The sequence below is a fragment of the Bos javanicus genome, chromosome 13 (assembly GCF_032452875.1).
Source record: "Bos javanicus breed banteng chromosome 13, ARS-OSU_banteng_1.0, whole genome shotgun sequence".
Taxonomy (NCBI): Eukaryota; Metazoa; Chordata; class Mammalia; order Artiodactyla; family Bovidae; genus Bos; species Bos javanicus.
This window is the reverse complement of record NC_083880.1, coordinates 3,797,929-3,810,410: the sequence shown is the minus strand read 5'-3', so window position 1 is coordinate 3,810,410 and position 12,482 is coordinate 3,797,929. Positions and strand designations below refer to the sequence as shown.

The following is a 12,482-nucleotide window of genomic DNA, read 5'->3' as shown; positions in this document are numbered from 1 at the left end:
TCACTAAGTTGTGTCCGACTCTTTGCGACCACATGGCCCGTAGCCTGCCAGGCTCCTCCGTCCATGGGATTCTCCAGGCAAGAACACTGGAGTGGGTTGCCATTTCCTTCTCCAGGGGATCTTCCTGACCCAGGGATCGAACCTGGGTTTCCTGCATTGCAGGCAGGCAGATACAAACTTATGAAAGGTCATTTAAAACCCTTTTGGTTTTAATTCAAGGAGTGAAATGAGGAAATTAGTCCCAGGGTTCCTGAATTCTCTATCTTGGGGATTTTCCCGACTTTCTGTGATTGGCTTGTTAAGGAGGACATGGACACGTAACTATTTGGCCTGATAGATTTCCAGATAATGAATGTGAAACAGGGTTGGGGCAAGACAGGCAAAATTATAAATACCTGAGCTCAAAGCAAAACCAAAACAATGTTTAAAGCAAAGCTCATACAAAATTACTGTTGACAATTCAAGAAATTCATCGTTCTAGTTTCCAAAGAAAATGAATTCAGATCTCTTGTGTATGTAAAATGAAGCTTTGGGGGGGAAATGGTTAGATCTACTCAGTGCTTGGGTGTATAAATTGCTATCTGGTTATGATGGTGGTGGGAAGTATAACTTTATCCTGATTTGTTAATGTCTAATTTATTGCCCATAGGTGGTTCTTTCTTTCTGGTCCAGGACTCCTTGTGATGTGGAAGAATAAGAATAATTCACGGAGGTGGCTGTGTAATCAAACGATGTGCTTCTCTGGGGAGCTAGCTACACAGAGTTTACAAAGGCTTATATTTTCTGAGACGGTCATATGGTAGAGAGCTTGGAGGACATGGATATGTTCTTTGCTCCTGCTGTAAAGGGACATAAACATATCACAACTACTTTTCCATGGAAGGGGGCTCATGAACTTGCACAAACTTCATCCTCAAAGAAAAAGGAAGATACTGAAAGATATTTCACACACCCTTTCTCTCTATTTGGACCTGTCTTTCTTACTTACGGTGGACTTCCCTGGTGGCTCAGATGGTAAAGCGTCTGCCTACAATGCGGGAGACCCAGGTTCAATCCCTGGGTCAGGAAGATCCCCTGGAGAAGGAAATGGCAACCCACTCCAGTATTCTTGCCTGGAAAATCCCACGGACAGAAGAGCCTGGTAGGCTACAGTCCATGGGGTCGCAAAGAGTCGGACACGACTGAGCAACTTTCTTTCTTTCTTCTCTTATTTATTGGGCTTCCCTGGTGGCTCAGAGGGTAAAGCATCTGCCTGCAATGCAGGAGATGTGGGTTCAATTCCTGGGTCGGGAAGATCCCCTGGAGAAGGAAATGGCCACTCCGGTACTCTTGCCTGGAAAATCCCATGGTCAAAGAAGCCTGGTAGGCTATAGTCCATGTGATCGCAAAGAGTCGGACACGACCAAGCAACCTCACTCTCACTCTTACTTATTGGAAAGAAAGGATTAGGAGAAAAAGTGTGGGGGAATGAAACTGCCTTCCTCGTGTTCACTGTATGTGTGCTCAGTCATGTCCAACTCTGTACCCTGCCAGGCTCCTCTGTCCATGGGATTCTGCAGGCAAGAATACTGGAGTGGGTTGCCATTTCCTTCTCCAGGAGATCTTCCTGACCCAGGGATAGAAGCCACGTCTCCTGCATTGGCAGGCGGATTGTTTACCACGCCACCTGGGAAGCCCCGTGTGTTCACTACCACAATCTAAACTATCATCATCTGGTTGATAAGCAACAACAACATTTGAACTACAAAAAAAAAAAACTATCATCATCCCTTAGAAGCATGCCCTCTAGTTTATTCAGTCCATTATTCTGTGGACCTAAATAATACCTGACACATCAATAGCTATTTTCCTTAACATTTTATAGTGAAAAATTTTCAACACAGAAAAGTTTGAAAGAATTTTACATGAACACCAGTGTGCCCACCACCTAGATCCTATCACTAACACTTTAATATTTTGCTCCTGCATATATCAAGTGATCCAGCCTCCTTCATCCATCAGTCCCTCTAATTTTTTATGCATTTTCAAGTTGCAAATAGCATTTCTCTTCCTCTGAATACTTCAGCACTCGTATAACTAACTTAGTTTGAGTATTACTAATTTATTTTTGAACACTCAATGAAATGCACTAATCTTAAGTGTACTATTTAATAGAATTCTGACAAGTGCATACACTTGTGTAATCCAAAGCCTTATCAAGAGACAGATCCTTATCCCTCTCTCCATCCCTCAAAAGAGGCCTCAGGCCATTCCCAGCTCCTCTCCACCTTCCTATCTCCCCACTCTTTCAATTTTTTTTTTTGACCATAGATTAGTCTTGTCTGTTCTAGAACGTCATAGAAATGGATTCAGACAGGATGCAGTCTTTTGTGTCTGGCTTCTTTCGCTCAGCTTCATATTTCTGAGATCACTCATGTTGTTGCACGTCATGAAGTTCTCAATAAATATTGACTTGCTGATTTTCATCACAGTGTCAATTAACCAGGGACTTAAGCCAACTAAATGTATTTAAATACAGTTATTATAGCTTGAATGTCTTTAAGTAAGCCTTTGTTGTGTGTGTGTTGGGGGAGGGGGTTCAGTATTACTGTTTGTCGATGATTCAGCAAAGGTAGGGAAGTTTGGTAGAAAAAGAAAAACAATGCATCATCTTTTTAAAATTAAAATAGAAATATACTCAAAGACAGTTATGATTTGCGCACAAGACTAGCTAGACAGGAACTGGCCACCAGCCTCTCCCCTTCTTACAGGTGTGATGGTGTTCATGGGAACGTTTTTCCGTAATGGTCACTTACTAGAGGCTACACCCAAAGTCAGGATGCAAGTGGCCAAGGGCAGGGATCTCCATCCCCTGGGATCTAATGCCTGGTGATCTGAAGTGGAGCTGATGTAATAAAGAAGTAAAACGCACAACCAGTGTAATGCGCTTGAATCATCCCCAAACCATCCCTGAAACCATCCCTCCCCATCTCTGGTCCCTGGAAACATTGTCTTCTACAAAACCAGTCCCTGCTGTCAAAAAGGTTGAGGACTTCTGGCCAAGGGGGACTTTGCATATTGGAGTTTTTTCTGCAGTAGTTCCCCATTCTCCAGGGAGGGAGGCTGAGAACCGGCTGGGAGGAAGTAGAGGGCAGAGCGTCTCCTTGATGTTGGTTGTGGAAAACGTGACTGGCTTTTTGGGGGAGTACCAACTAGCTGCAAAAGGCTCAACTGAAAATTTTCCAAAGAATCCCTTCTAGCCCACAGCTATCTTCTCTAAAAGTGGGTTCCCAAGCTCAGGAAGGTGAGGGGCACCATACTCTTCACCCGAGAATTTCATGTTTATTTGTGACTTGACATTTCAGTTCAGTTCAGTCACTCATTTTGGGTAGGGTTAATCAGTTTCCATCCCTCAGAAATCCATGTTATTATTCAAGGGGCTAACCTCACCTGTGGCCTGGAGCTAACCTCAGCTTATGTGCACATCATATTCCCACCTGAAGGCATCTGGCATCTCAGGCAGTCCTCTCAGTTAAGTTGGGTGGCTGGATCTAAACTCTTCAGCTAACGGCTTGACTCCTTCCTGAGGGGTGTGTGGAAGAGGTCACAGGGGCACAGAAACAAAACGGGTTCAGACGTGGGGAACAGCAAGGAGTGAGCATTTGAAGACCTTACTAGCCTTTGTGAATTTTTTCCAATACCAACCTTTTGCTTTTAAACCATTACTTAGCACCCCAATTATGGAAAATTTGGGGGCAGAGGTAAGAAGGGGGCAGATAGGAGGTGGGAGAGATTGGTTTGTATGGAAATGTTGGTGAGAAAAGTCTAGATGTGATTACGTATGAAAGATGGATGCCTTGTATTTAGGATAATTGGGGGGAGCTAGGACTGGGGTACATTACGGCAAAACACCCCTGGTGCTACTGCTTATGATTCTGCTCTTGGAAATGTCCTTTCCAAAATATGGACTAGTTCTCTCACCAATGACCATCAAGATGGGACATATTACCATTAAAAAGCTGTCTCTCTTAGGCTGTTGTTGCTGCTGCTGCTAAGTCACTTCAGTTGTGCCCGACTCTGTGTGATCCCATAGATGGCAGCCCACCAGGCTCCCCCGTCCCTGGGATTCTCCAGGCAAGAACACTGGAGTGGGTTGCCATTTCCTTCTCCAATGCATGAAAGTGAAAAATGAAAGTGAAGTCGGTCAGTCGTGTCCGACCCTCAGCGACCCCATGGACTGCAGCCTACCAGGCTCCCCCGTCCATGGGATTTTCCAGGCAGGAGTACTGGAGTGGGGTGCCATTGTCTTCTCCGTCTTAGACTGTTAAAATGCCAGTATTCCTAAACCATCCTTGGTGATCCTGAACCAGTGTAAAGAGGTCAGTTAGCTGCCTTGTTTTATTCTCTAGCCTGATGAGAGCAAGTACTGAAAATACTGTCCGTATCGACCCACCCACAAATAACCACAATTAGCTATCTTTTTATTTTCTTTTGACACAGGAGCTTGGAAAATATTTTCCCTTGACCCTTGCAGCCCATCGTGGTCAACAGCTTCTGAGGGTTTGAGCCATGATCCGGCTCCTAAATAGTCACGCTTTCCCGTAGAACGTACCCCATATAGAGGTCTAACTTGGTGCACCTTTCAAGGGAAATCGATCTTTTCCCTAAAGAGATCCCCTCCAACACAGCAGCAGGTCCCCCCAGAAAGGGGCTGATAGAGGCGTTGGGCAGGTTTCCTTTGACCTTGGTTGTGACCTAGAGTGTCGCTGTTAATTGCGAGGCTCGCCTCAAGGTAGAAAATAGCATTGGTTTCCACTGCTACCCCCAGAGAAGCCCAGTTGTGCTGCTGGGCGACGGCGGGGAGACAGTCTCTCCCAGGCTGGGCTCCGGCCACCCAGAGCGGCTCCGAGGCCGCCTACAGGTGCAATCACGGCACTGCGTCCCGGGCGGCGGGGCGGGTAGGCGCGAGTCCCAGGGCTCCGGCCTCACCACCGGGCGCTCGCCGAGCCTGCGTGGGGCCCTCGCCCCCTACCCCGCCGACCTCCCCGCCTCCGCCCCGGCGCGGTTGGAGAAGGAAGCCGGGGGCCCTCCCGGGCTCCGCAGACTCGGATTTGGGCGGCAGCGGGGCGCGGCCGAGGCTTCCCCTCGCCTCTGCGGCCAGCCCGGCTCCGGGAAAGTTTTCCCAAGTTCCCAGCAGCGCCGGCCCAGGTCGCCTCCGCGGGGCGAGCAGCCGGCGGCCCGCGCGCCAGCCCCGCCGCCGCCAGCCGCGCGCTCTGGGCGACGCGCTCGCTCGCTCTCGGGGAGCGGGCCCGGCGCCCGGGGCGAAGCCGCAGCTGACGCAGGCGGCTCGGAAGGCGGAAGCCGCCCCGCTTCGACCGCTCCGCAGCGCCGCGGCGCCTACACCCCGACGTGCAGCCGGCGGCTCACTGCCCGGAGCGCCCGAGGGGGCGGTCTGCGCGGGGCCCGCGCGCACCCGAGCAATAGAGCCTTCACGTCCCCCCGCGCTCCACCCGCTCCCGCTGGGCCCGAACGCCCGCAGCCAGGAGGTCTGCACCGGCCCCGAAGCACCCGCGCCGCCCCGCGGGCCGCGGAGCCCCCGGGCCCTTCCCCGTTCCCCCCAGCGCCGGGGGCGTGGCGCGGGTGGGCACGCCCCTCATGAATATGAACGGGCGCATGCGCCGGCCCCGCGCGCTGGGTAGAGGTGGCCAGCCCGGGCCGCGGCTCCCAGACCGGCTCCCTGAGTCCCTCTCCGAGAGCCGGGCGAGCGGGCACGCGTCATTGTGCTACCTGCGGCTGGACCGCGAGCTGGGCTCCGGCTTTTTTTTTCTTCCTCCCCTCCCTCCCTCCTCTTCAAGCAGCTGATCTGAAAGGGAATAAAAGGCTGCGCATAATCATAATAATAAAAGAGCTCGAGAGAAGGAAAGAAAGCCAGGAGGTGGAAGAGGAGGGGGAGCGCCTCAAAGAAGCCATCAGAATAATAAAAGGAGGCCGGGCTCTTTGCCTTCTGGAACGGGCCGCTCTTGAAAGGGCTTTTGAAAAGTGGTGTTGTTTTCCAGTCGTGCATGCTCCAATCGGCGGAGTATATTAGAGCCGGGACGCGGCGGCCGCAGGGGCAGCGGCGACGGCAGCACCGGCGGCAGCACCAGCGCGAGCAGCAGCGGCGGCGGCGTCCCGAGTGCCCGCGGCGCGCGGCGCAGCGATGCGGTCCCCACGGACGCGCGGCCGGCCCGGGCGCCCCCTGAGCCTCCTGCTCGCCCTGCTCTGCGCCCTGCGAGCCAAGGTAGGAGCCCGCCGGGCCTCCCTCCCCGGCCCGCCCTCTCTTTCCCCTCGCGGCGCTCCTGGACGCCTGCGGTTGAGCGTCTGGAGCGGGCTTCGGAGCCCTGGGGCTCCGGCTCCCGCCTGGGCCCCTGCGCCCGGTAGGCTGCACCTGGACCAGGGGGACCCCCGGGCTCCCAAATGTACCCTCCAGGCGGCGGGTTCGCGCCGCTCCTGTTCCCAGGGGACCGTCGTGTCGGATTGTTCCCACACTCGAGCCTCTTAAGCCCGGGAATCGCGTTGAGTCCTTGCACCCAGTTTTGCAAAATGAGTTTCACTTGGCGCCAAGGGCTCGTCAGGGAGGGCGGGGAGGGAGTCGCCGCTTCCACCCTCGAAGAAAACAACTTTCCCCTGCGCTGACCTCTCTCCCTCCCTCGCCGGCAGGTGTGCGGGGCCTCCGGGCAGTTCGAGCTGGAGATCTTGTCCATGGAGAACGTGAACGGGGAGCTTCAGAACGGGAACTGCTGCGGCGGCTCCCGGAACCCGGGGGACCGCAAGTGCTCCCGCGACGAGTGTGACACGTACTTCAAAGTGTGCCTCAAGGAGTACCAGTCGCGCGTCACGGCCGGGGGGCCGTGCAGCTTCGGCTCGGGGTCCACGCCTGTCATCGGGGGCAACACCTTCGACCTCAAAGCCAGTCGCGGCAACGAACGCAACCGCATCGTGCTGCCTTTCAGTTTCGCCTGGCCGGTGAGTGGCGGACCGGGCCGGGGTCGGACCCGCGGGCCGAGCTCTGCTTTCTCTTGCGAGAGGAGAGGGATTTAAAGGGCCTTGGCTGGAAACTCGGCGCAGGCCCGGGACGTCTATGGAGGTGGTGGTCAGGGAGCCGGGGCTCTGTGCTAGATCTTGGCAAGCCCCAGTCCGGATGCTTTTTGCAACGCGCAAAAAAAAAAAAAAAAAAGTGGAAAGTGGGGCTCGAGAGGGTATTGTCGGGCAAGGCTCCCGGGAGGGCCGGTTGAAACTTGCAACTTGGAGGCCCCAGAGTAACCGCCCGAGCCAGGAGGTCATTATGGATGATCTTTGCTCAACCAATTAAACCTGATGCGCTGTGGAAGGCGGCTGGGCACAATTCTGGCCTCTCAAAGCCGTCCAATTGGCACCCTCCCGTTTCCCGTGAGCAGCCCGGAGGGCGGGCGTGTCCTTCCTGGAGGGTGTGGGGAGCCCGCTTCCCGCTGCTCCCCGGGAGATTTCGGTGCGTGCGGGGGCGCCCTCCGGACCGGGTTAGGGCCTGGGGGGGCCGGCGCCGCGGGCTGGCCGGGCTCTCGCCCGCGCCGCGGGCCCGGGAGCCTCCGCCCCCTGCAGTTCCCTTCCTGCCCTCGCCCCCGCGCGGCGTAGCTCTGGTGGCCTCACTTCCAGCGGTTCCCGGGCTCTGGAACAGCTGTGTTTGCAAACTTCCCCGGGAAGGGCGGGGGTGCGCCCTCGTCCGGCAGGCGCGCGGCCCCCGTGAGCACTTGGGGGGCGCGCAGAAGCCTAGAACGGGCGGCCAGCCTGAGGCAAGCCCTGCGGGAGCAAATACACAGACCCCCGGCTCCAGAGCCGCTCCAGGCCCGGGTCCCCCGCGGCAGGGTCTGCCGGCGGGGCCCCGGCAGCATCCCGAGATGGGAGGAAGGAGATGAGCGCGGTCGCAGCAGGAAGGGGAGGGGGACGTGTGGGTGCCCTCTGGCCCACTCCCGCCGCCCGGGAGGCGTGACTCGGTGCCAGGACCGGGGCTTGCCGGCCCTGCGCCGGGCGGGCGGGCGGTGAGAGGGGGCGCTCGATGCCCCGCGGGGTCCTCTCCACCACGTGCTGGGACGGGGCGCGCTCTGCCGCCTCCTACCGCGGGGCTGGGGCTGGGATCCTGACTGCGAGAGGGGGGAGGGAGCTGGCCTCGGAGTGTGTGGGAAGCCCCGGCGGCTCTCGAGGCCCGCGCTGACTGGAGCTGGCATTACAAAGTGCCCTCTGCCTGTCTGAGATAAGACAGTTATCAGAAACGTGCCATTAAAAGGGGCTTATAAACCCCTGTGGTTTGTGGGATTCGCTGACAACGGAGGACTGGGCCTGTTGCGGGATTTCACTTTTACAGAGTGTTTATCTTGTTAATCCCCTATTAGGGAGAACTCTAAGCTAAAGAGGTTGGCCACGTTTTAATCTGGCTGGACCCAAGTTTACTGTGAGGACTGACGGCCCTCGCCCTTGACCGTGTGTTTGGAGTTAGGGGGAAGGGGCCCGCAGGTGGCTCCACCGCCGGCAGGATCTGTGTGGAGCCCCTCGCTTTTCACAAGACCATAAAAGGAATCCTATTAGTGATGTGGGAAAGCTTCAGGGCTGGCTGAGGCTCCTTGTGGGGAGCAGGGTCAGAGAACCAGCTGGGATGAGCACGAGGAGTCTTGCTCCCCAGGCTGGCTGGGGAGGCCGACCCAGAGGTGTGTCTGACTCCTTTTGACATTTGGCAGAGAGCCCTAGATGGGAACGAGCGGAAGTGGTGTCTGAGGGCAGGGAGCCGATTGATTCGCTGGTGCTCTTCTGTGGTTTCCAGGCCCCACGGGTCACCAACCATGAAATAGACTCTTGGCTTTTCTCGAATGGGGAAGACAGCTGGGGCTGCACTGCGAGCGTGGTTCTTTTGAAGCTGCGCCAAATGCCTGTGTCCCTCATAAACACGTCCCCACCCCATCACCCCCAGAAGGGCTGCTGTGCCATGTAAGCCTGACTTCCCACGGGAGTGTGGACTTGGGGTGTGCCCTGTTGTTTGCTCCAGTGTGGCTGGAGAAACCCTAACGTCTGTAACGTGCAAGAATGATTGCAGCGTGAGTGTTAACTGAAGTGAAAGCACTCAGGTAGCTGGATAAGTATCGAAGTAGATTGCACAGCTTCATTTCAGCTTACCAATTAAATATTAATGAGTGTGTCTATTTAAAGGGGCTATCTTGAATAGGTGATAGCTGAATTGGGTACAGAATTCAGGAGAATATGGTTTTTTAAAACAAACACCTTGAACTTCCAGGCCCCAAAGCTTCTAACCCTTAGGCAGCCACAGTTACCATCTGCATGGGTCCTCCCAGGTTTGCTGAAAGTGGCAGAGAGGTGGTTCAGAGTGCAGAGAAGAAGGTCACTTTAGAAGGTGGTGTAATTCACGTCTTTTGTTTGGAATTATGACCCAAATCAAACAACTGCTCATGGTCTGGAATGGGAGAGGAGGAAATGATTCGGTCAGATGTGAAGTATAATCACAGTGCCCTTGTGAGAAGCTCTGTGGTGTGGGTCTGCCCTCTTGATTATGTCCCACTTGGGTCCACTGCCCCAGCCTGGTGGTGGTTTTCTTCAGTGGCTCTGACTACCCTAGTGGTGCTGCTGGAAGGGGCTTGACTTGAAGCAATGAGCCTGATTTACGATCCTCCAATCAGGGAACCCAGTGATAAGACCATACATTATCAAAGGTAATTGGGCTCAACGGAAAAGATTGGGGAATAACCATTTAGAAATCACTGAAATGGGTAAGTTGCACTTTCCAAAATTAGTACTAAATCCCAGGAGTGCCTGCTCATTAAAAATACATTAGTATAATTACCACTATCCAGCCTGAAAAGCTTTTTAGGAACCCCAGTTCGCTCTACTGCTGTTTTGCTGGCCCTAGAGTGAAGTGAATCTGGAGAAACTTTGTCAGAAGCAGTTCAGGCACCTCACCTCTCTGCCTCTTATTTAAATGCCATTGACACTGGGTAAATCAGATGCTATAAGGTTAGTTACAGACTGCAACTGACATGCCTTTGCCTTTTATGCTGTCCTTTGCGTCCCTGGGGCTTCCCTTGTAAATTCCCTGGTAAACAATCTACCTGCAATTCGGAAGACCTGGGTTCGATCCCTGGGATGGGAAGATCCCCTGGTGAAGGGAAAGGCTACCCACTCCAGTGTTCTGGCCTGGAGAATTCCATGGACTGTATCATCCATGGGGTCTCAAAGAGTCAGACATGACTGAGCGACTCTCACTTTCCAGGTCCCTGGTCCCTGGGTAGCCAGTGGAGGGATGGGGTTCTCATTGGACCTGGCCCCTTTCTGCAGTCAGAATGTGCCACCCACGTGATTAGTGTGCGTGCACACAAACAGCTCACATGCGCACATGCTCACAGCAAGGGACTTTCTGTGTATGGGGAAAACACCCTTTGCCCTAAAACACCTCCCCCATACTAAAGCAATGAAATGATATGTCTACATTGCAAAACCTGGCCAGGGAGAAAATTGAGCTGTGCTCGCTTGGTGCTGTGGGTCTGCACAATGGCTGCTCCCCGCTTGGACTCCCTGTGCAAGGTACTAGGTTTCTCATAGTTTTTTCCTCTTCCAGGTGTAGCCTCGGTGTGTTCTTCTTCTTCTTGTCTTGTTTCTTAGCAACTTATTCAAATCTCCAGTACTTACATGAGTTTGCAACCCACCAACTCCACACCCATCATTCTACAGGGATTTCAAACATTTCTCAAGACTGGTAGAGCTTTTGGCATGCAGGCACTTAGGGAAGTTGGATGGGTGAGGAGGAGGGGCAGCAGCCCTTTACAAAGCACGCAGCCTCCCGGAAAGCCAGCCTAAAAATCTGAACGCTGCCTAAAATCTATACAGCAAAGGGTTGTAACGGACCTTTGGATGAAGGCATGTGTAAAGTTTAGCTTGGAGGAAAAATGTTGTTCATGAAAAAACGAAGCCAAGGCAACAGAGTCTTCATGTCCTGATCTGAAAACAGGAATACAGAGGCCTGGGCTGGATTCGGAGCAGCTGCTGGCCCATTGTAGGAGGGCCAGAACCTGGTTCTAGTGCCAAGCGTTCAAGATTAGTTACCGTGTAAGAATGCATAATCTCTGGACATGCATACAATTAGCATGGTAATCCGTAAAGGCAAATATTCCTGAGAATTCCCCTTGGTAAACTTCTAGAGACATGTTTCTACCCTCTCTGCCGAGGTGAGGTGCCAAGCTGCTCCAGTCTTTAAATACATTAAAAAAAAAAAAAAAGTTAGACCCAAACACAGCTAACCTAGTTTTAAACTTTAGGAAGATGTTTTTAATAGTACACACGGAAAGTGATGATTCTTGGGTTTTCTAGAGGAGGAGGAGTATGGTAGGGGAGGAGGAGTAGGCTTCTGGGTTCTGAAATGTCCTGCTTCTATCTTGGCTCCGGTGGGGGGTGGGGAGTTGCTGGGGGGTGGTTTGGTGGGGGGGTAAGTGCCTGTGTTGTGACTCCCATACTGGTCTCTGATCCCTCCCCCGTGGCCCTTGATTTTATGGCACCAAAGACATTTGTCTCTGGTGCAGTGTGTGTGCAGGGAGGCAGTTCCACAGCGTGGGTCCCAGTGGTTAAAAGTGCTACATAAAGAGTCAAACGTCCAGGGTCCTCTACCAGCTCAGCCCAGTCTCTCTGCCCTTTTGGTAAATGAGTAGAAAGGCATCTTGTTCAGGCTTGCTCTGTGTGAACCGGACGGTTGTGCTTGGCTGGCTTCTCGGTATTCTATCTATTAACCTCGCCACCCTTTTGTAACTGGTGCATTTAATTATCAGTGGGATGCTTTTCAAACAGGTAGGGGTAATGATGGGAAAGGGGGTGGGGGCATCTCATTGAGAGTCTCCAATCTGGATCCGAGCTTTGGGGCCCCGCTTGGTGAGTCTTTGAGGTGGAGTTTCATGAGAAAATCACCCTTTGTAACCAGATCAGACTCTATTGAAATGTCAAGCCCTGCAGACTAAATTGCTTTCTATGACTGAGGTTTCAGCTGGGCCGCCATGGGGTGGCCGTCCCTGCTGTGTGCCTCACTTTGCCCAAACCCTGCCACACACGTGAGTTGTCGGGGTGAGCACGTGTGTGCCCACACATGGCATTTCTGGAGCCTTTATGTAATATGTTTGTGCCTGGAATATATTCTACTCTGGCCACCCAGACGCAGGCAGGACAATAGTGTGGCCGGATTGACTGAAACGAGGATTACAGGGAATAATGCTGCCGCCTCACAAATAGTGCAGATACAGGGCCAGCCACAGGACGCGACCGTCGAGTCAGCAGAGCCCAGGGCCCCAGCCTGACCGGGGCGATGACTGCATACAGTGGCCCCCCGGGCACGCTGGGCGCTCCCAGGGCGTGCCCCCGCCACCCACCAGGGCCTCTGGATGCTGCACGCGTGCCGTTTGCAGGGTGGGCTGGCTGTCTGTCAGCTTTGCAGGAGGGGAAGCCGC

General features: G+C 53.7%; 1 protein-coding gene across 1 annotated transcript in view; it reads left to right on the top strand.

Annotated features, from left to right (window-relative positions):
* Positions 1-5,660: 5,660 nt before the first annotated feature.
* The window catches only part of JAG1 (jagged canonical Notch ligand 1), a 44,573-nt gene continuing 37,751 nt past the window's right edge, over positions 5,661-12,482 (top strand). The window contains exons 1-2 of the mRNA XM_061435614.1: positions 5,661-6,259; positions 6,679-6,984. Of these exons, the coding sequence (XP_061291598.1) occupies positions 6,179-6,259; positions 6,679-6,984 (387 nt within the window). The 5' untranslated portion in view covers positions 5,661-6,178. The remainder of the gene's footprint in view (positions 6,260-6,678; positions 6,985-12,482) is intronic.